The following is a 26,187-nucleotide window of genomic DNA, read 5'->3' on the forward strand; positions in this document are numbered from 1 at the left end:
TCCTATAAACACATTAGGAACTCCAGGTTTTTAGTCCTGAGTCAGGATTTCAGGTGGCTGTAGTTACATCTTACAGTAGGAGGCAAGGGGAAGTCTACTCTTGTAGACTATTTTTGCCCCCAGCCCTCTCCTAAAACAAGGGATTAGAGCCAGGCGTGTGGAGCCGTTCCAGGTTGTCATTTTACGGGTTCACTTCTTGGGGAGTCGTGCACACCTTTCAGGGATGCCCGGGTAAAGGACTAGAAGAGTCAGTGATATGAAATAAGGACCTGTAGAGTTAAAGAACATGAAAATTCCCATGTTTTCCATAAGTGTTCAAAATGTTACATGTAAAGAGAAGATGGCTTATAGCAAACATGCAGGGAACATGACCACGTGGAACAAGGAGTCTGGGGTTTGCTGAGAGTCTGTTGCTGCTCACAGTATAGCAGTTTCACGAGCGGCTCCAGCTGGCAGGATGCGGCATAGGGAAGACCATCACTCTCCTTCTTTGTCCAACCTGTTTGCTTTTTAGGAGAGAGAATCAGGTAGACGCTAATGGGGACAAGTCTTAGAAAGGTCTGCTTGGATACACAACTTGAACTCTTGATTAGTTTTTCCATCTGTGCATTTTCCTGGGGAGATTTAGGAGAGCCCTTTTGAACAAGATTTTTATAGTTGCCTAGGTCAGCTATGTTTATAGCAACAAGTTTACAATATAAAATTTCAAGGTTCTATCTATTGTGTTATTTGCTGGTATGGTTCTTCTCAGCTGATGCAAAGAAAAAGCTACCCCTGCAATGGATATAGTCAATTTGTAGATTTGTTTTATGTCTTTTCACAAATAATTGCAAGAACTACAGATTTTCCAGATTGGTTATTAGGAGAGCTTGGGAATATTTGAATATTGTTAATTTCTTTATAGGAATGTGTATTTTTTGTAATTTATAATAATGAAAGCTTCATTTTTATAAATGCAGTCTTAAAAAACACTTCCTATTTGGGAAGGAGGCGTAAGTAATCCAACTCACTACCCTCTGCATTTCATTGAGAAGTAATAAAAATGAGAAAAATCTAATCAGAAGTAATCCAATCTGTTCACTTCGGACTGGCTTTGAAGTAGAATTATTAAATATGTGAACAGTTAACAATGTGGTTCTGCACCTGACGTTTCCAATTACCCACGTTTTCTCCCCGGGCCCTGCCTTTCCAGTTAGGCCGAGCTTTGATTCTGGCCGCCAGTGAGTGTGGGCTCTCTGAGGGTGTTCACATGGTCCTCCAATAGCCAGGGCGCACGATTCCACATGGTCTCCAGATGAAGCGACCAAGATGCTGGTCTAGACCCTCTCTCCACTCTAGCAGCTTTCTCATTAGCCATGGGAACACTGGGGGTTACTGTGTATTCCGTGGCAATTGTGCACCAGATGCCGTACATGTTACCTGTAATCTTCCTGTATCCCTACAGGGGAGGTAATACCGCCCCATTGTGTGTGGGGAAAGCAGGCCATAGCTTGCCCGAGGTTGCACTGCTAGTGAGAGCTTGGATTTGAACTCGGGTCTTTCTCCAAAGCTTCCCCTCTCTCATCAGTGCCACACTCAGGAGGGGCCGTGGAACTGAGCTGTGCTTCAAAGCCTTTTCTCCTCACACAGTAACTTTAAAAGCCACATGATTTCAGTTGATGTGGTTTTTAAAATTAATTTTTATTTTCAGAGATGGGTGTTATGCCTGAAATCGCGCAAGCTGTGGAAGAGATGGATTGGCTGTAAGTACACGAAGCTGAAATGTACCTGCAACAGCATTGCTTTGTCATTTACTAGTAAACAGTTGGTCATGATTTTATCAGATCTTTTTGGGTGTAGTTGGGTAAGTGAAATTAAGTTTTATTGTGATTCTCTTATAGGACATTTCCTTTTTAAACTTTGATATATTTCTAGCTGAAAAGGATTGGTAGTATTTACCAAATAAAATTTTCTTAGGTTTATAATTTAGCATGCCTACATGCCTCAATTAGCTCAGGTGATTTATTTTTATAATTAAAATTTTTCAAAATATGATTCTTCTAGTCTCCCAACTGACATCCAGGCAGAATCCATCCCACTGATCCTGGGAGGCGGCGATGTGCTTATGGTATGTTCCATAGGGTGAGGGGCTGGGAGCCGGGACACACAATCGGGGGGCTGGTTGTGAACCACTGTAAGAACTCCATAGGCTTCCAGATGATATTTTCACCCAATTAATTTGATATATTTACATGCATTTAGGACACATACACTGCATTCAGAGTATTAGGTAGAGTTGTGGGGAAAATGAAGGTAAGATGTAGCTTTTGCCCTTGAGAAGCTTAACCCCAGTAGCACAGTAACACATGCACACAGGTGATTGTCATAAAAGAGAACCATGGCACCTGGATAAGCTTGCAAAGTTCTAAAGGATTCGAGTGGGGCCAGTTGTCGTCCTGGATGAGGGGACCATGGGGACTCTTCTGGGGGCAGTAGATTTAGGACAAGGGAGGATGAAAGAGGAATGAACTCTATGTAGAGAAGAGAATGCAGGTGTAATCCCGGAGCACTTCAGTTAGAGCAGCGGTTCTCAACCTGTGGGTCGCGACCCCTTTGGCAGTCAAACGACCCTTTCACGGGTCGCCTAAGACCATCCTGCATATCAGATATTTACATTACGATTCATAACAGTAGCAACATTACAGTTATGAAGTAGCAACGAAAATCATTTTATGGTTGGGTCACAACATGAGGAACTGTATTTAAAGGGCCAGAAGGTTGAGAACCACTGAGTTAGAGGGAAGAATAAAATATGTGTGTCTGGTGGAGCGGAACTTGAGATAAGACGGGAAATACACAGTGGCTCAGATGACCTGGGCTCGTTCTCAGGTGTCACTTAAAAGAATTTGGTATTTGTTGGCAGTGGGGATCATTGGACATTTTAAGGAGGAGTGTGTGACAAGGTTAGGCTTGTGTTTTTATGAGGACTAACTTGGTAATAGAGTTCTGAGAGATTAGATACTGTTAGGACACTTTTGTAACCTAGGTTAGAATGATGAGGCCTGAGGTGTGAATGGTAGCAATGGGAAGAGAAAGGGGGGAGTGATTCTTGAGGGAATGGCAAGGTTGGCAGTAGTCGCAGTTGACTGAGGAAACCTGAGAGATCTGGAGGCACCTGAAAGGCAAGGTAGCTGGTCAGGTGAAAACGTCTCATCCGTTAAGTTGACTTCTTTAATTGACAACGTTTTTTTCCATTCAGGCTGCAGAAACAGGAAGTGGAAAAACTGGTGTAAGTAATAAAAACTTAAATTGACTTTGTAAGAGTTGATTTTTAAAGCAACTTTGTCCAGTAATTCTGACTTTGAAATATTTAATAAAGCAACCTCCTGCAGAATGTGACGAAACGGTTGCTTGCCACTGAGAGTGATAGTCTTATTGCCAGCTAATTCTGAAATAACTCTGTAAGGTGTGGCTTTAAGAATACGTATAGTTTTAAACTGGTCTTAGTGACATTACCTTTAGTATTTACAGTCACTTCTGAATTTTACTGTAGTGGCTCTAGTAATAGAGAGATTGCAAATAGAGGTCGATTTCACATTGGCCCAGCCTGGAGAATTAGTTCGTCAGAGTGGGTGGTATTTTTCCTCTTTAGTTTAGGTTCGTTCTGCAGGTTCCTATTCTTTGTTTTTGGAGCTGTCAGCTGGCTCCTGTTATCTTCGTTCAGTCAGCTGTCTGTGAGTCTTCCTGGAATTTGAGGTTTGGGCAAATTGGATGGCAATCTAAAATATGTGTAATTATTTAATGTACATGTGTAACTTCTGTAATTTATGCTGATTAGTAAATTGGCATTGATATCTGAATGCTGATATATGGAACTATTGTTTCTTTGATAGGCTTTCAGCATTCCAGTTATCCAGATAGTTTATGAAACTCTGAAAGACCAACAGGAAGGCAAAAAGGGGAAAACAACAATTAAAACTGGTGCTTCAGGTAATGTTTGCGTAGCAATATTTCCCTTTTGTATAAATTAGTTATTCTCCTCCCTGGCATGTGCAGGTGTGAGGTTTGGGTGTGCATTTTTATTGCCAGGGTCCTCGTGGTGGTATTGGCATTCGGTGCTGGAAGCAGGGATGCCAAGTGTCATTTAGAGCATAACTCATTTGTAAGTGAATTGTGAGGCAGATAGGAGATGAACTATTTAGACCATTGGCCTATTTAAAAATAATTTCGAGACTTGTAACAACTTTAAACCGGTGTTTATGAGAGATGGTTATAAATGAGAATGCTTCCAGAGGGTAACCAGAATGGTAATAGTTCTAATCATGTCCTATGAGGAAAAGAAACTGCATATTTAAGCACGGAGACACAAGTAAAAGAGGTAATTGTTAAACCATTGAAAGGATCTGGAGAGAAAACAATTCCTCTATAAAGTAGGACCAGGACTAAGAGAAATAATCTGGATGAAGCTTCTGTTTAACTTCTGAGGAACTAGATTGAGCCAGCAATTGAAGTTCTCTTGAGAGCCTCAAAAGAAAGTTATTTCTCCATTATTCAAGGTGTTTAAGCAAATGATAGATATAGTTTGATCAGAAATTAAGAAAAGTTGGGCTGAAAACACAGAGTTATCTATAGCTGTTATGATCCTTTGAATATCCATATACTATGAAGGTGTTTTAGAAAAGGAAAATGCTAATCCCATTTAAGTAAGGAAAAATTTTGTGACTTTTGAATATGGTACTGAATTATTTGAGATGAAGAACTTGCTTTTTAAAAATTAATGATGAAATGATAATTAGATCTTGATATGTTAGTCAGTTATTTTTATTTTGATTGAAGTCAGCTTGTTCAGTTACCAGAACTTTATTTTATCAGTGCCCTCAGTTACGACAAAGATCGATGCCATCAAATGCAAAGTGCACTGAAGCAGTGAGGAGGAAAAGTTTTATCCCCAGACAGGCCAGCGATTATTACTGTGTTTCAGTGTTCAATTGCAGTGTTGCTGCTAATAAAAACACCAGTAATTTTTACGTGTACATTTAAAATAATATGTAAAGTTGAATCTAGAGGGATTAAATTATATAAAATATATGCTTTATTTTTGACAGTTTTATTTTTAATTTCATACCTTTGTGGTAACTGTTGTTATATTAATTCATTTAGTGCTCAACAAATGGCAGATGAACCCATATGACAGAGGATCTGCTTTTGGTAAGTGGATAGATTTTAGCAACTCATTTATAAATCAGAAACTTGCTTGTAATAATACCTGAAAATATCAAAATTATGACATCTAGTAAATAAAGATTTAATTCACCAAGTTTTAGAATATAGTTACTACAGTTTCACAATTTAGTACTGACATAGGAATAGACAGATAAATCAATGGAATATAATGGAAATGCATCCAACTATATATAAAATGTTAATATGTAGAAAAAATATTTAATTTCAGTGAAAAGGGTGATTTATTCAGTAAGGGTTTCAGCACAAATGATCCATCTGGAGTAATGTGAAATTGACTTATCTCCTACTTAGGGAAAGGCTTAATATATATATATATATACATATACTACATATACAACTTAGGGGTGGGGAAATTCTCCTAACCCAAATAAGGAACTCAGAAATCATAAAAGAAAAGATATAGGTCTGTTTGTTTAAAATTCTAAAAAATACGTGTGGAAAAGATATTACAGGAAAAAGTCAAGAGACAAAAATAAATATGGAAAGAATACTTGCAATGTTGATGAAAGATAAACAGTCCTTATAAACTACTAAAGAGTTCTTGCATAGATACTTGGTTTTGGTAAGAAAGAGATAAACAACCAATAAGGAAAGTGGGCACAGAATAGGAATAGGCAGTTCATAGTGGAGCCAGTCCAAATGGCAATAAACATGCCAGGATCAAGTTTACAGGATATAGGGAAATGGAAATTAAAGTTACCTGTCTGATTGGCAGTAATCCAAAAGAGTGATAACCGATATGGATTATTGCCTTTGGGAAAGCAGTTTAGCCTTGCCTATTAAAATATATGTATATATATTTATTCCTGGAAGGTCTAACTCTTTGGAATGAAAGTGGCAGTATAGAGGATATACATGCAACACTGTTTGGTGGAGCATTATAAGGGTTAAAACTGCCAACAAAGTGAATGCTATTGCTAAGGGATGGTTAACAAAGCCTAGGGTATATGGAAGAACTGTGTGAAGCCATTACGAAGAATGAGTCAACGCTGTAGGGTTGTCATAAGTGATCAGTGTCAAGAATAGGGTGACTTAGTTGAATTTTCACCAGGTGCTGCTAAGAAAAGTGGGATGCAGAGAAATGTAGAGTGGGCATGAGAAATCATGCCAAAGCAACCAACCAAAACACCCTAACTGCTACTCTCCACCATGATATCTAATTTATATTAAAGTTTATGTCTGTATATATGCATACAGAATTTTACATATAAAAATATTAAGGATTTGCCATTGCTAAAGAATTTTAAAGTTCAACTTTACATAATGTAGTACCCATTGAGTAGGAATGTATATTTTGGATAATTCAATTTCTGATATGTGAAGTAAAATGTACTTTTTAAAAGTTTGTTCTATATACATTCAGGTGCTGAGTATGAGTCTCTAGCCTGAACCAGGGCATGAGTTATTGTTTCTTTGTGGTACACACAAAAGCCAATTTACTTAAAGCTGTTAAGCACCAATAAGCACTATGACTGATGGTGCTGTATGATACAGAACTTCATCTTTTAGAGTTCTAATATTAGCAAATAACAACTACAGGTTTGTTTATTGGAGCTTTTCCCTGCCCTCCCTTATTATATTTTGTGGGTTAATAGATTGGGGAGCAAGCCAGACGCAGTTCCTGTTTTCCTTTTAGCACGGTATTCCCTCAGGCTCTAATTTAAGCATAAGATCAAAGCAACAGGTATTTATGAGTGGGTGCTGTGTCATCCTTAGGATCCATTTCTTTAAGGAATTGTAGAGAACAGTTGTCTAAACACATTTGTGTTGGCGATACAGCTGCTCTTAGTGCACGTCAGATTAGATGCTGCTTTGATTCCTTTCTGACTTGTTGCAGTAAAATCCTGTCCTGGGGAAAATGACTGTAGAGAAACCAGTCCCCAACATGGCCAAGGCCCTCCAGGGGAAGAATAGGGCCCGTTACTCGAGGGGAAGAGGTTGCTGTCACTCAGGGATCGGCACGCCTCATTCTCTGGACCATTGCACCAAGCGAAGGCATTGCCTCATTAGTGAGATGAATGAGACTGTCTCAGAGTGCATGATTCACATCATCTGTACTGACATGGTGTCCTGTGCTTTTCTCAATCCAGCAATTGGGTCCGATGGTCTTTGCTGTCAAAGCCGAGAAGTGAAGGAGTGGCATGGATGTAGAGCTACTAAAGGACTCACGAAAGGTATTGAACTGCATTTGTACACCTGTAAACTTGAGAGGTAATTATTAATAAACGAACTTTCTTACCATAGCTTTATCGCAAGGATCCAGAAGACTTTTAATGTGACAGAAAGACCTACAGTTCTTCATTTGGGTCATACAAATTATAATTGAGAAACGGTGGGAAAGTGGCCACATGGAAAATGGCCACGCGTGTAACTGATAAAACCTTCAAGCGTTTTCCCTTGTAGGGAAGCACTACTACGAGGTGTCCTGTCATGACCAGGGGCTGTGCAGAGTCGGGTGGTCCTCCATGCAGGCGTCCTTAGACCTAGGTGAGTGCTTCCAGAGGAAACCACGTTTATTCATATCTGAGTTGTTAACAGGTGACCATACAAAGTATATGTTTTAGAGACATGGAAATAATATTTATCTGTCCCTCAAACTTTCAAAAAAGATTTGAAGTACTAAAAAATATCCCATATAATAAAAGGCTAATATGCAAATTGTCCCCTTGACTGAGAGTTCAACCAGTGGGTGGAGCCAGCTGGCCAACTGCCCTCAGCCCCTCCCCCCAACCGGCCCCGCCCCTGATTGCCCCGATTGGGGTGGGCTGGCTGGACCCCACCCATGCACAAATTCGTGCACCGGGCCTCTAGTATAGTAAAATTCTTCATTTTACACTCTTCATTTAACAGTGTAAAATGAAGAATAGGTTAAGAATATGAGTGAAGTCAGAATAAAGTTTAGTGTATATAAATACATACCACAGTTATTGTAAATTTGTAAATCTCGTTTGCAGGGCTTTTAATTTTATATCTCACCTCATAAGTAAAGTGTTTTTTTAAACCTAGGTACTGACAAGTTTGGATTTGGCTTTGGTGGAACAGGAAAGAAATCCCATAATAAACAGTTTGATAACTATGGAGAGGTAAGTTGTTTTATTGGCTTGATCATAGCATTAGTAAGTTTTCTTGTGTGTACTTAGTAGTAGTTGGTCACTCATGATATGACTGAGGGTATAGAAATGATTCTCAAATTCAACTGGATTATATGAGTAAAGGGGTGGACAAGGTAGGCTAATAATATAATAAGTAATATAATAATAAATAATACAAGAATAAACTCATGTACTCACAACTGTAAACCTTTTGCCTACCCTGTATTTCCCAGAGGTGGTTCAGATTTGGACTTCAGGGAAGGAACGTTACAAAATTCACTTAGCCCCTCCAAGGCATATTACTTTGTCTTCTGTTTTTACCCCATTTTGATTTGGGCTTTGACTTACACGTTATTCTCATTTCTTAGTTGCCATCATGGTCATCTAATACACTTGTTCTGAACAGTTTAGTCATGTTGGTTCTAAAAAGCCTGTCAGATGCTTCTATTCTGTATGAAATGCTATAATAGGCCTTTTAACGACTACATTCAAGCTTCAAGGAGTTATTTTGAAACATACTTTTGATGCAGGTATATTTGAACTTTATTTATCGATTTGCTTTATTAAAAGCACTTTCTGGTTTCCTAGGAATTCACTATGCATGATACCATTGGGTGTTACCTAGATATAGATAAAGGACACGTCAAATTCTCCAAAAATGGTAAGCTCTCTGTGGATTGTTGTGTTAGAGAAGGTATATTTGTGGTATTTTAAATTCCCTCACCCTCTTCAATCCTCTCTCCCTCCCTCCCTGCCTTTTTCTTTTCTTTCTTTTTTTTTAACAAATACTTGTTGAGCATTTGGTATGTGCCAGGCACCCTGGTAGGTGCTAGAGATTCAGGAGGAAATGGAGTAGACAAACATGTTTACGTTTGTGGGGCTTGCCTGTGGTGGGGCGAGACCGACAAATACCCAGTATGTCAAGGAGCCATGTGCACTGAAGGAGAGGCCAACTCCGTGTAAGGGAATGCAGAGTGATAGCAGTCGGGGGACGAGTACTATTTTACACAGGGTGGTCAGAGAAGGTGTGTCTGATAAGCCGACATTTGGGTAGGAATCTGAATGAGCGGATAGATATCTCAGAAGAGTATTTCAGGCAGAGGGAAAAGTAAATGCAAAGGCCCTGAGATGAACGTGTGCTTGGGTATCTGAGTACAATGTGGGGGCCAGTGGGTCTGGAGCCCACTGAGCCTGGGGGTAGGTGATAGACATTAAACCAGTGAGGTAGTGAGGCCGGCAGCTAGGGCCTTATTGGTCATCATACAGACTTTATTTTGAGTGAGATGAAAGCCACTAGGGTTTTGAGTAGAGAATTGGCATCATCTGATTTGGTTAACAGCGTCACTATATTGCTGTGTTGGATACAGACTGGTCGGTGGGTGGTGGGTTTTGGCAGTAGGCAGGAGCCAGTTGGATGAGAGCAGTGCTATTTGGGACATTGTAAGTGTGAGAAACTTATCATCTGAATGGTGAAATTAAGTAAGTAGTTGCATGTGCAATTTCAGGATTAAGTAAGAGTGAAGAGGGTGGCATTAGGCAGCACAGCTCATCCACGTAGCCCGAGGGGAAGCAGGGATGCAGGTGGGATGGTGGATGGATGGTGTAAGTCCGTGGAGGAGGGGGTGCTATTTTACACAGGGTGGTCAGAGAAGGCGTTTTGATTTCTTTCCTTTTTGTTTTTTAAATTATCAATTATATTTATTTTAAGTTTATCTGTATTGTTCAAAGCATTACATAAGTCCCCCTCCATGACCCTCCGTCCCCCAGGCCTACCACACTGTTGTCTGTGTCCATGGGTTATGCATATAAGCGTATAAGTTCTCTGGAAGTTTTAATTTCTTTCTTTTTTTTTTTTTTAAGGAAAAGACCTTGGTTTGGCATTTGAAATACCACCACATATGAAGAACCAAGCCCTCTTTCCTGCCTGTGTTTTGAAGGTAAGTGAGAATCCAGTTAAAAGAATTTTGCTGAAACCACAGCTACTTTGATCGGCATTATTGTGTATTAGCTAATTTGCTGTTAGATTAAGAATTGTCATTTTCTCCTTTATTCCCTGCTAGAACGCTGAACTAAAATTCAACTTTGGTGAAGAAGAATTTAAGTTTCCACCAAAAGACGGTTTTGTAGGTCTGTCCAAGGCGCCGGACAGCTGCGTTGTCAAATCACAGCACTCAGGTATTGCACTTGGCCAGGGGTTGGGGGGGTAAGGCTTCTCTTAGCAAGTGAGTTATGTATGCCCCCCGCTGGTGTAGGCACACATCTTTAACACATGAGTAAAATTAAATTTCAAAACCAAATTCATAAACTTAAGCATTTGGCTTGAGTTTAGGCATTGTGGGGATCCCGATGATGACGACCCTAGTGTTTGTAACGTGTGCACAGTAAGTGCCACAGCACGGTGCTGGTCTTCACACTGTTTACTCAGTCTCCCTGCAGCCCGTGAGGTAGGGCCCTCCCATTTTCAGACAAAGAATTTGAGGAGTAGGGACGTGAAGTGCCCTGCCTCAGGTTTCAGAACAAGTAAGAGGTAGAACTGAATTCAGACACGAGCAGTTGCCTCCAAAGTTCAAACTCTTACCCATGGTACTGCCTAAGCTGCTTCAGTTATTCAGAGTAAGTACATTTCATAACTTAGTTTATCATAAAGCATATCAGCAGTGGCAATTCTGCAAGTAGATTTAAAGAAACCTTAGTTCATTAGGCCATCTTAGCTTTATTGTGTTTTGTTTGACTACCTCCTATACTTTGGACAATTGTTATTTAAAATTTTGATACTGGACTGTTTGCACGCATGTTTTACAAATAAAGGTACTTCAGTGCGGTTCGGATGTGTTCTGATCCTTTTATTCTCTTCAGGTAACGCACAGGTGGCACAGACCAAGTTCCTCCCCAACGCGCCCAAAGCTCTCATCGTTGAACCCTCCCGAGAGTTAGCTGAACAAACTCTGAACAACGTCAAGCAGTTTAAGAAATATGTTGATAATCCTAAATTAAGGTAAAGCTTCCGTTTGTGTTCAAAACCTCCTGTCTTTAGGTTTGAGGTGTTTGGGAAGAAAAGTAAGGTAGAAAAAATGAGGTAGAAATTCAGTGTGTATACATACACACGTAAATGAGTATTTTAACTCTGATGTAAAATAGCAGTTTCTGTATAAAACTGCTTAAGTGATAAGTTTGATTTAAAAGAAAAGTAAATTGAGATTTTTTTTTTTCTCTTACATGAAGAGTCATGGTTTGCCAAATAGTATCGGAGCAAAAATTAGTCCTTTAAAGGGAGCATTTCATTTGGTAGATCCCTCACTTCATTTGCAGAGGAAATACACCGCTCTCTTTCTAGCGTGGTGGTGACAGCACAGTGAGGTCATTGTCGCTGTCTCACAGTGGTGACCTCCTTCCCTTTGGGTGCTCAGACTGGTCACTGTCCAGTTAGAGGGCTCTTTCTACCAAGTGGAGTGATCTTGTGGAACTTCTTGCTCAGTAGTAGATCCCTTTTAATTTGGAGAAGGAAGGTCATGCCATATAAGTAGTTTATTTGCCACTTGATTTTTGTTCATTTTACTCTAAATTATTTTTTTATTGGAACACAATTCACTATAAAATTCATCCTCTAAAGTGTACAGTTTCAGTGGTTTTTAGTAAAGCCATAGCACTGTGCAACCACCACTATCTGATTTCAGAGACTTTGAATTATTGGCATCATGCAGGCCCATCTCTTTAATATTGCTCTTACTTACAAGTAAAACTCATTCAGGGATAAAGGAAACTTAATAAAACTTTTTGGTAAAATAATTCCTAATTTTGTTTTCAGGATTCATGCTATTTACTTATCCAGTTACTATTTGAATATCTACTGTGTGTGGAGTCTTAGGCTGGGGTCAGGAATATAACAATGAGAATTAGTCATTGCTTTTAGAGAATTGGGTGTGGGAGTGTGGGGCTAGTGGGGAGGGGAGAGAGACAGCAGGACAAGTGTGATGAGTGCCTTGAGGTGGGATAGGCAAAGCCCTGGAGGAGCTTGTAATAAGCAGACCTCTGTGTAATGAGAGACTCGGAACTCTTCATAATAGTGTTTTGGAAGAATGGGAAATGCTAATATGAGTTGGTTCTTATGCTATAATCATGTGTAAAGGTTGATATGCTTGTGGCCAAAGGCTGGAGGGGAACATGAATAGTAAAATTAATGTATTTGTTAAGATGGTAAAATTGTGGGTTATTGATTTCGTATTGAGTACAAATGAGCCTCTCCTTTGAAAACCCAGTTCAAGTCCTGGTCTTTCTGTGAAGCTAACCGAGCTGTACCAGCCCGTCCTGTCCCCCCTGGGTACACTTCCTGTGTACGCCTCGCCTTCATCCTCCGCGCTGTCATATGTTGGTGCTCCTTGTTTCAAATATGTAGCGTTACTCGTCCCCTTCAGATATACACTCCCTCAGACGGGCTGTTCTTTTGTATTTCTCAGCCTAAGGTGGAACCACTGATTTATTTTCTGTCTGTTGATTTGCCTGTTTGGGACGTTTTATGTAAATGGACTTGGACAGCATGTGCTCTTTTGTGACTGGCTTCTCTGACTTGGCCTAATTAATGCTTTTGAGGATTATCAGCATGGATCAATACTTACTTCCTTTAAGTTGCTGAAAAGTGTTCCGTTTGATGCATGTACCACCTTTTTGTTTATTCATACATTAGTTGATGGGCATTTGGGTTGTTTCCACTTTTTGCTATCGTACTGTGAACATGAGTGGACAAGTTTTGTGTGGACATTTCCATTTCTCTTGGTTATAAGCCTGGGGGTCTAATTGCTGGATCATTCAGTAGCTACATGTTTAACATTTTCAGGAACTGCCAAACTGTTTGCCAAAGTGACAACACCATTTGACATCGCTGTTAGTAATGTATGAAGGTTCATTTCTCTGTATCTTCACCAAACTTATATCTGTCTTTTGACTATAGTTTCCCTAATGGGTGGAAGATGGTATCTTATTGTGGTTTTGATTTGCATTCCTGTGTAGCTAATGATGTTCAACATCTCTCATGTGCTTATTGGCCATTCGTAATGTCTGTTCAGATTCCCTGCCTATTTTTCAGTTTGGTTATTTGTGTTTTTGTTGAGTTTGAAGAGTTTTTACACACACACACGCACTGTATTAGTTAAGCTCTGTCTGATTTGCAAATATTTTCTCCCATTCTGTGGGCTGTCTTTTCATGCTATTGTTAGTGTCCTTTGAAATACAAAAGTTTTAAATTTTTATGATGTCCAATTTATGTATTTTTTTCATTTGTTGCTTTTGTTTTTGGTGTGGTATATAAGGAGACTTTGCCTAACCCAGGGTCATGAAAGTTTACGCCTATGTTTTCTTGTAAGAGTTTATAGTGTCAGGTCTTACCCTTAGGTCGGTGGTTCATTTTGAGTTAATGTTTGTGTATGACATAAAGAGGTTTAACTTCACTCTTTTGCAAATATCCATTTGTCTAGCACCGTTTGAAAAGACTTCTTTCCCTCCATTGAATTGTCTTGACATAAGACAATATTTTAAACCTAAACATTGTTTTTGAAGTATTTTGAATGAGAAAAATTTAAACAACTAAAGGATATTCTGTGAAAAGTAAATCTCCTTCCACCTCATCCCCCAGTTTTTAGTTATTCTGCCTGGCGGCAACTTTTAAAACTTGATGTTTACATATTATTTCAGAGCTGTTCTGTGCACATACAACCATTACATGTGAAAGGTGATTGAAATGAGGCCCGGAGCCCTGGAGGGCTGTGAGATGAGGGCTCATGTTTGTGTGCTCTGTGCTTGCACGCTCTGCTCGCTTTCCCACACTTGCACATTTCATAGGCCCCGGGTATGGAGCACTTCGTGTCCCTCCTCCTTCCGACTTTCCTGTGGATTCTCCCTTAGTTACTCAACTCAACTTTCATTTCCACTGAAAAGAGATGGGTGCAGATCATACAGTAAGTGCGCTTTAACCTTTTTCTACATTATTATTCTGCTATTTATTTCAGGGAGCTTCTGATCATTGGAGGTGTTGCAGCCCGGGATCAGCTCTCTGTTTTAGATAACGGGGTAAGTTGTACTTCTGATTTTTAAAAAGTCACATCATGGGTGGTCATTTTGGCAATATAGTTGTGTTGTGTTTCAAGAGATGAAAACAAGGTCAAAAAGTATAAATTTGTTCAAAGACATGTTGCAGCAGGTAAGCCATTTTTCCAGGAACAAACATACATCAATCTGTTTACCTTTTGAGCACCTGAGAATTCCCCCCTCACTTTCATGAATCAAGTATCCTTTGGGGGAGGGGGTGCAGTAATTGAAAAAGAGGAGGCTGGAATTAAGACTAGAAATGGAGAGAGAGTGGATTGCAGAGAAGGAAGCAGTTTTGGCAGAGAGATCCTCGGGATAGGTGAGGATGCTAGACCTGGCCCCAATAGGAGGGAGATGGGGTCAGATACGTGTAAGGGCTGTGCTTAGCCATGCGTTTATAGACAAAGCTAAGCTGGGATCTTCATTAGAGAAATTGTTAGCTGTGCTCATCAATTCGGTGAAGCTAAATATGGTAGGACCTTATAAAACATTTTATATGTATGAAATAACCTCTTCCGTACACATTTCTCTTCCACTTCCTTAATATTTTCTCATTCGGTCTAAGCCACCTGGCACTGAGTCATGGGGCGCAAACATGCCCTCCCTCCCATTACATTGCCCCATTACAAAGGAAATCTCATACTGAATGGTTTAGATTTGACCTGGTGTGGCATGTGAAGAGCAAGGAATCATATTATGTACTGGACTTGTTAAGATAGTAATAGTCTAAGATAGTAATATTGCTTTAGTATGTTCTTTTTAGTGTGTTACATTTTAGTGGTTGAAGAGATATTTAATATGTTCATTCCCATCTTGGTTCCCTAATCCCAAATCTATTTTTTCATAAGTTATTACATTTCTTACCTCCTATTTTACAGCTACAGAGCTTAGGGAGTTAGGTCTGCCTTCGTCAGTCCGCCTGAGGTGTGCTGCTGGCTGGGGCGATGGCAGGGTCAGGGCAGCGCTGCTCCGAGCTCTCTTATAGGAGTGTTTCCTTCTGCTCGGGATCTACGGTGTTCTCTTCTGTTCTTTCCATCTTGCCTTCTCTTCTCCTGTTGTTCTCCACCATCCTCTGGCTCAGCCTTAGCCTTGTGTGTGTCTGCAGCCGAAGTCAGCGTTGGAGTGACAGAGTAGAGCTATTCAATTTTTAAAAATCTTTTAAAGTTGCAGCATTATGCACATGTGCGATCGAGACCTGGTGGAGTAGTTGGGATCATTACGCAGGTCAGGTTAATATATTTCTCAGGCTTTTCTAACTTAACCGAGTTATTTTCTCATTTTCAACGATGCTTCTTTGATGCTTTCCAGGTGGACATAGTGGTCGGCACTCCGGGGAGACTGGATGACCTGGTGTCCACTGGGAAGCTCAACTTGTCCCAAGTTAGGTTCCTGGTCCTGGACGAAGCCGTATGTTGAAATATGTTATGCTTTTTTAAAGTGTTTGCTTTTATTTTTGAAGCTAAAATATGTAAAATAAATTAAAAATATAATTCAGTCATGATTCAAATACCTAGAGATAATCATTGTTACCAGCTTGGTATATTTTCTTCCACTTCTGTATTTATGTATTTGTTATTTTATGTAGTTGAAATCAAGTTTTTAGGAATCTAGGAAAGCTTTTTTTTTTTTTAATGTAGTATCGTTAAGTTTTCATGTTATTATTCATAAAAGATTTTTAAAGGCTGTCTAATGGTCTGTTATATGGATACTTCCTTGTTTATTTTACTGCTCCTGTTACTAGATGTGTAGGTTTGTTTTTCTTTCTAAATAGTTATTTTTGTGTGTACATAATTTTTTTACACATTACAAATTATTTCTCTTTGTCACAGTTGCAAATGGGAACTGTATGAAAAGACATTAATTTGTTCGAGCTCTTGCAACGTACTTCCAGATTAATTTCAGGAGGGGGCAGTAGTTTTCAGCGCAGGTTTTTGGTTTTTGTTTTGTTTTGGTTTTGCTTTTTTTCATATTAAATCATATGCTTAGGACATGTGGTAGGAGCTGTTAACTCTCCTGTTCATTCATGAATACTAGAGTGTGGTGTTTGCATTGTGTATCACCAGCTTTTTCATATTTTAGTCACAAGTTTAAAGTGGAATTTATAACTTGTCTTTAAGTATCCAAGAGAAAATAATCACTTAAAAAATACGTGGATATATATCCGTATGAATTAGTTTCTATATCTTACATTTTACGTGTGTTTCAGAAAAGAAAGGTTTAGATCCTGATTTAAAACTGACGCTTTTCTTTGCTTCTCACACAGGATGGGCTTCTCTCTCAAGGCTACTCGGATTTTATAAATAGGATGCACAATCAGATCCCTCAGATCACCTCTGATGGAAAAAGGCTGCAGGTAAAGGACTAACGCATCTCAGAGACATGACCATCTTCATTACGTATCAGTGCTTCATTTTTTATCTGAATTTCACATCTTTTAGTGCAGTGGTTCTCAACCTTCCTAATGCCGTGACCCTTTAATACAGTTCCTTATGTTGTGGTGACCACCAATTTCGTTGTTACAAATTGAACATAATTAAAGGATAGTGATTAATCACAAAAACAATATGAAATTATATATGTGTTTTCCGATGGTCTTAGGCGACCCCTGTGAAAGAGTCGTTCGACCCCCAAAGGGGTCGCGACCCACAGGTTGAGAACCGCTGTTTTAGTGTTTTCTGATTAACTGCTCTATGAATGTTTTCTTTAGTACTTGATTATATAATGCACACAAAGGAAAAGGTCTAGTTTAGAGAAGTTTATAAGTTTTTAGGTAAGTCTAAACCTTACAATTTTAGATCTTCAAAACCTTTTCATCTTACTTAGTTTTTGTTGTGCCTTGAGGAATAGAGGTCGTGACTTCTGAGGCAGCAGGGGGTCTGAGCGCAGAGAGATGAACTTGCCCAAAGCCACACCACTAATTGCTACAGAGTCGGGTACCGAACTTGTCTTCAGATTCCAGGCGTAGTGTACGTTGTGGCCCACATCAACATCACAGGTGGAGTTACTATAAAATAAAAGTTTATCTAAACTTTGATTTTTCTATTCGTAGGTGATTGTTTGCTCTGCTACTTTGCATTCTTTTGATGTAAAGAAACTGTCTGAGAAGATAATGCATTTTCCCACGTGGGTTGATTTAAAAGGCGAAGATTCCGTCCCAGACACCGTGCACCACGTGGTTGTCCCCGTGAATCCCAAAGCTGACAGACTCTGGGAAAGGCTGGGGAAAAACCACATTAGAGTAAGTCTTTATAATGTTAACATTTGCACAGAGTAAAGCAGTCGGAAACTAGCTTTACCTCGGGCTCTTAGTGATGCTTAACACAACCAGAGAGTTGACCTCAGTAAAGAGAAGTCGAGCAAAAGTTTAGGAAAACGTTAGTCCTCTAGGGCATGGAATAAGTGATGGACTCATCTTTTATTTTTCTGTCTCTATATAGTTGCTTTTGATAAAATTTTTATAAATAAATAGGATTACCTGTATATATAGACCTGATTTCAGATGCAGTGATTTCCATTTTTAGTAGTTAGTGTTTTCTTGATGTGCCTTATTTTTTTAAAAAAATTAATTTCATGTGTCTATCATGTCATTTTCCATCACTGTTACTGGATTTACCATTATATAAGGGTATGTTTATTATGAATACACAAAGTTCTAAAAACCATCTTTGTATTTTTATTATTACATTTAAAATTGGTTAGCCTTAGACCTGCAGTTAATAAAGGGTTTTTCTGAATCTGAAGAACACTTGCCTACAGATTATAGAAATATATGCCTGAAGTGCAGTCTAAAGATAAATACAGTTCTCTTCTTTTAAAAAATGATACCTGTTCTGAATTGTTGCTTAAACCACTCCCCACCCCTTTTGTATCCTTGCTGTTTGATAGACGGATGAAGTTCATGCAAAAGATAACACAAGACCTGGTGCTAACAGTCCAGGTAAGTGAAAAATATCAGTGAAACGAGCTGAAAGATTGTGAAAACAAATTGGTGTATTTTATTGTGTTTATGCCCTGTCTCATGGGATCTATAAAAGTAGAATAGGAAATCTGAAAATAAAAGCAACAAAAATAAGAAAGAAATGGGAGGAAAGCTGATACTAGGCAACTTAGAGGAATATTAGTGACTGAATTTAAGATATTAGCCTCCTGGCATCTAAATCACATATACTTTAAATTATAGAATGCTCACTGATCATAGGAAACATTTCTCTGGTGACAGAGATTATATTATATTGGCCCTGAATTCCAGGGGCTCTTCATTTCAGGAATCTAGATAACAAAGAAAAGGTCTTTAGCTACAACTTTGTGAGAGATAGAGATATGACCTAGAAATGGTTTATTGATTCTTCTTGAATCAATATCTGTAACATAACATTTACCATTTTAACCTTTTGGGATATTTTTCATGGAAGGCAGTGGAACTAGGGATTAGAAAGTCCACAGAAGTTAGCGTGCTAGGGGAGCTGTATGATGGAAACCTGGAAACCTATCTGGCAATCATATTCCCTGGGAGGGCCCCGAGGACACACCATTGACCAAGGTAGAGCCATGCTGGTGAAAGGGGTACCAGACTCTGTTCGGCAGCGGCTCTCCTCTAAGGACAGATTACTAGTGGGAGATGCTGTTTCAGAACTGGACTCCCAGGTGGCATTGGGGATGCTAGGATGGCCCCACTCTCCTATACACAGAGGCCAGGTGACATAGCAGTTATAAGAAGCCAAGTAGGTGCTGTGGTGAGCAGCAAGATGAGCGAGGAAGGCGGCATTTATAGAGATACAGAGAGGGCTGGTCTCCATTCCCTGCAGAGGTTGAGCGCATGCTGCATGACCCGAGGCCCCACCATGAATTGCATTGTTAGCATAGGCTGCAGCATAGGCCAGGCCCCCAGGTACAGAAGGACAGGCGGGACATTTCAGGGGCTCAGGGGTCACCTCCCAGACCTTTTTGGACAAGGTCAGTTCTTTACTACTCATTTTCTCACCAGCGCCTTCCTTTCATCTGCATATGCCTCTGTCCTGTCAGACCCACTTCAGGTCAAGTTGGCTTTAACCATTTTTAAGTGGATGGGCTCAGTGGCATTAAGTATACAGTCCTGTGTTACCACCACCACCCACCTCAGAACTTTCTCATCTTCCCAAACTGAAACTGCATATCATTAAATATTTCTCAGTTTTTAAAAAGCCTTACATTAAATTCCGATTCAATTAAGATATTTGTATGCAGAGCTCAGACAGTTTGTCTCATGTACATAATGCTTTAAAAGTTTATGAAGATACATTGTGATACAAGGGCAGCGCTTCGAGAACCTGGGATGCATCTTCGATCCATTAGGCTGCTTGGCCGATATCAGGTGTCTCAAGCGGATGGTGGCCTGGGTGAGGCTGCCCTGGCTCAGGTGGATGTCTGCAGTCTTGATGGAAGAGGGTTCCTTTGAACCATTTTACCTGCAGCTCCGCTGCTGTGTGCTCAGCTGGCCTCTGTTGGAGAGGAGCAAAGGCTCTGCTCGTTCACGGTAACGGCCCTCCTGTGTGGGCTGCAACCTGTAAAGTCAGTGTTTGCTGCTTCGTTTCCTTTTCCTTGTACAACTTCTGCTGCGTTTTATATAATTAGAGATGACCACAGAGACCTTAGAGATATTCTGGGTTATACAGTAGAATGTGCATTAGGTAGTTACCAGACTATAGCCCAGCTTCCCATTGAAAAATAAAGATTTGGAGGTTGGTGTCTAAGAAATTACTAACTAGGTTTGATGTATGGTTTTTACTCCATAGAGGGAAGTATGAACTTTTTGGTGTTTAGGTTAACTTAGAAAGTATATTACTTGTTTTTAAATGGGGTTAAACATTTATGGCACATTTAGGGAAGTTAATGTGAGGCACAATAGAATTAATTCTCCATAAAGGGTGTGGTTGTGTTTTTCCGTGTGTGTGTGTGTGTGTGTGTGTGTGTGTGTGTGTTTCCCTCATAGGAGGGATGGGTAGAGGTGTTTTGGTACCCCACAAACTGGCATCACGTTAAAGCAGAGTTTAAGTGAGTTAAGCAGCAAGTCTGTGACTAATTATTTGTGTTCATGACAAATTCAGATTGAGATTCTGTGTTTTTGTTTTTCTCTGGTGATATTTAAGAGATGTGGTCTGAAGCTATTAAAATCCTGAAGGGGGAGTATGCTGTGCGGGCAATCAGGGAGCACAAGATGGACCAGGCAATTATTTTCTGTAGAACCAAAATCGACTGTGACAACTTGGAGCAGTATTTTATGCAACAAGGAGGAGGTAAGGTTTCCTTACTTGAAGTAAATTGTGCTTATTCCCTCATTCAGCCGGTTATTAATCTCCGGTTGATGCAGTCTAGAATGCGCACAGAATGGAAAGCAGTGATGGTGCGCTGTGTGTGTGCTGAGTCAGTGCTTTTCTGTAAGATGAGCCTGGGAAAAGCAATGAGACCATGTCCACAGAGGTCGTTTCCTTACAGTGAGCGTGAGTCACAGTGTTTTAAGGACCTATGTCATTTGGAAGGAGGGTGAAGTTACTGAGTGATGTTAAAATTTCAAGTGTATTTCCTAAGTAATAGAATGTATGTCTTTTAAATTGGTATATGAGGAAAAAACCTTAATCTAAATAAGGCTAAATAAGAAAAGAAGGGGAAATGAGAAAAAGCAGAACAGTTAGAAATTACAGAATAAGAGATGGCTGGTGGAAAAATCGGAATATATGCCTGAACACTGTAATATATACCAGTGGACTAAAGTCTGTTCAAAGGCAGAGGTTGGCCCAGCCACTGTGGCTCAGATAACTGAGTTGTGTAGAACAGCGGTCACCAACCGGTGGTCCGTGTGGTCCGAAAGGTTGGCAACCGCTGGTGTAGAACACCTTCAGGAGGGCAGGCTTGTGGGCGTGGCCTGTTAGTAAGGGCATGGACTTCGTGGTGCCTGTTTTGATTCTTCCAAGAATAACCTCTTTTACCTACTTTTGGTTTTCGCTTTGTATGGTACAGGGGAAGTTCCTGGTGTCCACATGCATTTTCCTCTTACTAATGCATTTCATTGGCATGCTGCTTTATTTACTCCTGCAGATAGGGAAGGTGGCTTAAAATGTCCTTCAAAGCAAAATCAAATTTAATGCCAGGGAGTTTGTTTTAGTGGCACTTTGCCTAATTGTGTTAACCCTGGTTTGTGACATAGATTCCATAGAATTATATGGTACCATTATAGCCTGACTTCCATTGTTTTTTTTTACATAATCTGAGGCTAGTGTTTTCCAAAGTTAACTCTTAATCTGCCTTCCACTAGGGCCTGATAAGAAGGGACACCAGTTCTCCTGTGTTTGTCTGCATGGCGACAGAAAGCCTCACGAGAGAAAGCAGAACTTGGAAAGATTTAAGGTATTGGCATTGAAATCGTTTACATTTCCTTCATACAAAAGAGGAGAGTTGTATCTGGTTTTAATCAGTTCCAGTTAATATTCATAAAGCAATTCTTGTCCTAGAAATTTCAAAATATTTCTGTCCTCGCTGGTGTATCCCATTCATGGCTGGGCTTAGTCATCTTTAAGGTCAGATGGTAAATTACACATTCTCTATCAGCACGACACTACTGTAACAAGAATTTTTAATTTGAGAATGTTTTAGTTAAATTCTTTCAGGTAGATATTTTTAGAAGCATCATTAGGTAGGTAAGCCATGTCTGTGAGCCTTTAACAAAAAGCTTATAGTAATGCCCATAGAAAACTTACTATGTAGATTATTTTCAGACAGGTATCAAAATAGGATTTTGTAGAATTACATATAGTTTTAATTGTTTGGGGCAGACTATCCCAGCTGCAGCACATGAATAGGTTATAAGGTGGGTGGGGCTTGAGCCTTTTAAGACTCAAGGTCAGTAGCCTCCACCAACAGTATCCTTATTGTTTATCAGTGTGTTCATTTCAGTGCATAATGCATTCTCTCAGGCGCATCATGAAAAAGGTGAGAGTGCTGGGCGAGGGAACTTTGGGTTATGTTCCCATGCTCTGGATTGATGTGGATGGCAAAACATACGGAATGGCCTGGTACTCAGGGTGCCGCCCTTCTGTATCCGGGCATTCTACTAGACCAAAACCCGTGTGCCCTTCCCTCTCCCCCAGAGCTCTCACTGTGCTGTGCCTCGGGCCAGACCCGTCCCAGGCTGATGTGTATTTCCTTAGTGAGCACCAGGGGGCACTCTCTGCCCCTTCTCTTGAGCGTTTTTCCTCACAAACGTCGAGGTAAAATACCCAGTATTCTGAATTTATTTCAATGCAAGGCTAAAAATAATGCTTCTGTTTTTATAGTTTGTTCTATTCTATCTTTCTCTTGAATTACCTATCAGGATTTCTGAAGATAAAGCCAAATTTTAGCAAAGGTTTAATATCTTTGATATAAGAGAAAAGAAAAGCAAAATAAATCTAGTCATTGATTTATTCACCTTAAATGTTGTATTTAGTGAATCATAACTTAAGAATTCAAGAGTTGGCCCAGAGAATAAAGACTATCTGGATCTTTAATCTGAAAGTAACACAGTAGTTACTAGAGTTCTCAGTGAGTGGAAAGACAGTGTTGTGTTTATTTTTTTGTATATGTGCTGATAAATGCCTTTCTGTCCTCTTGGTTCCCTGTAGAAAGGAGACGTAAGATTCTTGATTTGCACAGATGTGGCTGCCAGAGGAATTGATATCCATGGTGTTCCTTATGGTAAAAAGACACTTTTTATGCCTGCAGATGGAATTTTATGGAATTTAAAGTAGTAAACTAATATTTTCAAAATATTTAGAAACTCATGGCAGTTGGTAATGACCGATTTCATTTACAGTCATTAATGTCACCCTGCCTGACGAGAAGCAGAACTATGTCCACCGGATCGGCCGTGTCGGCAGAGCTGAGAGGTACCGCGGCCCTTCCCTCCTCTCTGAGCCTCTGTGCTGGGGGGCGGGGCCTAATGAGACTGTTCACCTCTTTCAGGATGGGCCTGGCCATTTCCCTGGTGGCGACAGAAAAAGAGAAGGTACTCCTCACCGTGCTGGATCGCATTCATTGTCTATGTTGGAAAGAAAAGCAGTGGGATTTTCCCATTTCCATTGAATTTGGTTGCACATAGAATATAAGTGACCTCTTTGTGGCTTAATTTTTTAAAATTTTTTATTTTTGTGATTATGTTCACTAAATGGATAAATAGGATGAAGTTTGGAAGGGAAAAATGCAAAATGATATTTGTCCTAATAGCTTTGAAATAATTTTCACCAAAATATATTTAAACTCTGGCATGGTGCCATAGAAGATTTTTATTTGGGGGAGGGAGGAGTAACTTACTATTTTGATATACTTAGAAATTTACAGAAAGGTTGCAAGAATAAGGAATTCCCATATACTCATTGCCCAAACCAGTTCATTTTGCTTTTTGCTTTATTTCCTTAGAGAAGAGATTTGAACTTATTTTTCATACTCATCTTGATATAGCATTCTCCAATATGTACTTTTTCATTCTTGTTTCTATGGGAGAATCCCTTTCTATAACTGACATCCATTTTAGAAAAACTGTTGGATTATTTTCAAGAAGAGTTCTTTCGGGAAACCTGGTTAAAAAGAGCTACTGAGCGGTGGTGGTAGAGCTGCACCTGCAGTCTGTCTTGAGGACAGACGATGTTAAAAACAAGGTGAAAATAGAGCATTCGAGCATGTTTCCGTCTCCGCGCATGTTCACTCCTTCTCCCTCTCTAGGTCTGGTACCATGTGTGTAGCAGCCGTGGAAAGGGGTGTTACAACACCAGGCTCAAGGAGGATGGCGGCTGCACCATATGGTACAACGAGATGCAGGTAAGATGCCAAAAGCTTATTACAGTTGGAAAATAGACTTCATTTGTTTGCAAAAGTCATATCAGCATTTATCTGTTGTCACTTAGGAGGAAAAGTATTGAGTAATTATGATGTTAGCTATAGTTTATAAATTGTAACTGAGTTCATCTCTTCAGAAATCTAACTTCCATTTATACTAAGTATTGTACAGCTTCCTGGTTTTATTTAACGCTACTAAAATGCAACTCTTGTCAAAATGAAATTTTCTCTCCCTTTCTTAGTTGCTCTCTGAGGTAGAAGAACACCTGAACTGTACCATTTCTCAGGTTGAGCCAGATATAAAGGTACCTGTGGATGAATTTGATGGGAAAGTTACCTATGGACAAAAAAGGGCAACTGGTGGTAAGCTTTGAATTACTTTTAATTCTATTTTAAATTAGAATGTTTCCTCTCTGAGCATCAGTGTAAGAAGCGAGTACTTTTATTTCATAACTAGAGGCCTGGTGCACGAAATTCTTACACTGGGGGGTAGGGGGGGGGTTCCCCTCAGCCCAGCCTGCATCATCTCGCAGTTCTGGAGCTCTTGGGAGATGTCCGACTGACAGACATCCTTAGCGCTGCTGCCATGGAGGTGGGAGAGGCTCCCGCCACCGCCACTGCGCTTGCCAGCCGTGAGCCCAGCTCAGGGCTTCTGGCTGACCGGTGCTCCCCCTGTGGGAGTGCACTGACCACCAGGGGGCAGCTCCTGCGTTGAGCATCTGCCCCCTGAGGGTCAGTGCATGTCATATCAACCGGTCGTTCTGCATATTAGCCTTTTATTATATAGGATGTTAAGTGTGTATTTTTAGAATGTTACTCCCTCTTTATTACTCTCATAGCACTTGTCCATACCTGCCCATTGCATTTTTATTGTATGATGTATGTGAATGCAGAAGCAGCATAGCTGCTTCTCTCGAGGTGTTAATGTCATATGAGTAGTTGAATATTTATAGAATTATTAGGGAACGAGTGTAGTGGTTATTTTGAATGAAGAATCAGAAACCTTTGACTTAGTTCAGTGGTAACCCAGTCTCCCCTTCCCTTTGCCTGGAATGCCCTTTGCTCATTCCTGAAATTTTGTTAAGATTCAGGCTAACCTCGTGCCTTCCCCAATCAAGGACGAGGACAGGGGAGGGAACAGATGGGGGTATTGGGTCAGCTGTTAGTGAGGCCGAATCATGGATTTGTAACGATTTACCATTTTAGAACTCTGAGTTTTTGAGATAAGTTGCCCGGTAGTACATTTTTATTGCTAGAAGCAACATTTAAACTGATGCAATTGAGCCCAAGTATTGCTGACAAGTTGTTTCAGGCAGGTCATTTACATTGCTTTGTGCTCTGTGTGTGATGCAGGTGGAAACTATAAAGGCCATGTGGATGTTTTGGCACCTACGGTTCACGAGTTGGCTGCCCTTGAAAAGGAGGCGCAGACGTCTTTTCTGCACCTTGGCTACCTTCCTAACCAGCTGTTCAGAACCTTCTGATTCTAACACCCCGAGTAAGACTTGAGTGATGCGGCTGTCGTCCTAAAACTCTAAAACGGCTGTACTGCTTCCAGGCAGCAGCGTTTATAGTCACTTAAGCTATTAATGCTAACTCTTGCATGTCAAGAAACATGGAACATTAGTCATAGGAATTCTTCATGTAATGGCAACCTAATGAAAGTAATAAATGTGATGACTCTATTTTCAGGAAAGTCTGTGTCTTATGTTAACGGGACTTGATAGTTTTTCCTCAAGAACGCTGTGGTCTTACGCCGTGCAGGTCACGGGCATGTGACCTTGGCAGCGTCCCTCTGTGGAGCCACTGTGAGTATCGGAGAGAGCTTCTCCCCAGGCAGCGGCCCTCAGGGGAGACGGGCTTGCGATGGTGACGGTGCCTGCGTGTGTCCGTAGCCGGAGAGGTCTGAGTGAGAGAGGACCGGTGGTCCCGCGGCAGGACAGCTCGGCTA

The 26,187-nt window shown here is 40.2% G+C and overlaps 1 protein-coding gene across 1 annotated transcript; it reads left to right on the forward strand.

Moving 5' to 3' along the window:
- Window positions 1–1,665: 1,665 nt before the first annotated feature.
- Window positions 1,666–25,932, forward strand: DDX1 (DEAD (Asp-Glu-Ala-Asp) box helicase 1). Its single transcript, XM_005884075.2, has 25 exons — window positions 1,666–1,742; window positions 2,044–2,107; window positions 3,239–3,268; window positions 3,873–3,969; window positions 5,140–5,187; window positions 7,314–7,397; window positions 7,627–7,710; window positions 8,230–8,306; window positions 8,904–8,976; window positions 10,176–10,252; window positions 10,376–10,490; window positions 11,172–11,310; window positions 14,315–14,375; window positions 15,702–15,800; window positions 16,657–16,746; window positions 17,443–17,631; window positions 18,279–18,330; window positions 20,519–20,665; window positions 21,682–21,773; window positions 23,027–23,099; window positions 23,218–23,290; window positions 23,367–23,409; window positions 24,123–24,218; window positions 24,479–24,599; window positions 25,590–25,932. The coding sequence occupies exons 1-25, from the start codon at window positions 1,693–1,695 to the stop codon at window positions 25,718–25,720; spliced, it is 2,205 nt and encodes a 734-aa protein (XP_005884137.1). The 5' UTR covers window positions 1,666–1,692; the 3' UTR covers window positions 25,721–25,932.
- The last annotated feature ends 255 nt before the right edge of the window (window positions 25,933–26,187 follow it).

The sequence above is a fragment of the Myotis brandtii genome, unplaced genomic scaffold (assembly GCF_000412655.1).
Source record: "Myotis brandtii unplaced genomic scaffold, ASM41265v1 scaffold813, whole genome shotgun sequence".
In the NCBI taxonomy this organism is placed as follows: Eukaryota; Metazoa; Chordata; class Mammalia; order Chiroptera; family Vespertilionidae; genus Myotis; species Myotis brandtii.

Coding starts and splice junctions, on each gene's coding strand:
- DDX1 (XM_005884075.2), top strand. CDS start 1,693: ATGGGTGTTATGCCTGAAATCGCGCAAGCTGTGGAAGAGATGGATTGG. Junction 1,743..2,043: donor GTGGAAGAGATGGATTGGCT/GTAAGTACACGA, acceptor TGATTCTTCTAG/TCTCCCAACTGACATCCAGG. Junction 23,291..23,366: donor CGTGTCGGCAGAGCTGAGAG/GTACCGCGGCCC, acceptor CACCTCTTTCAG/GATGGGCCTGGCCATTTCCC.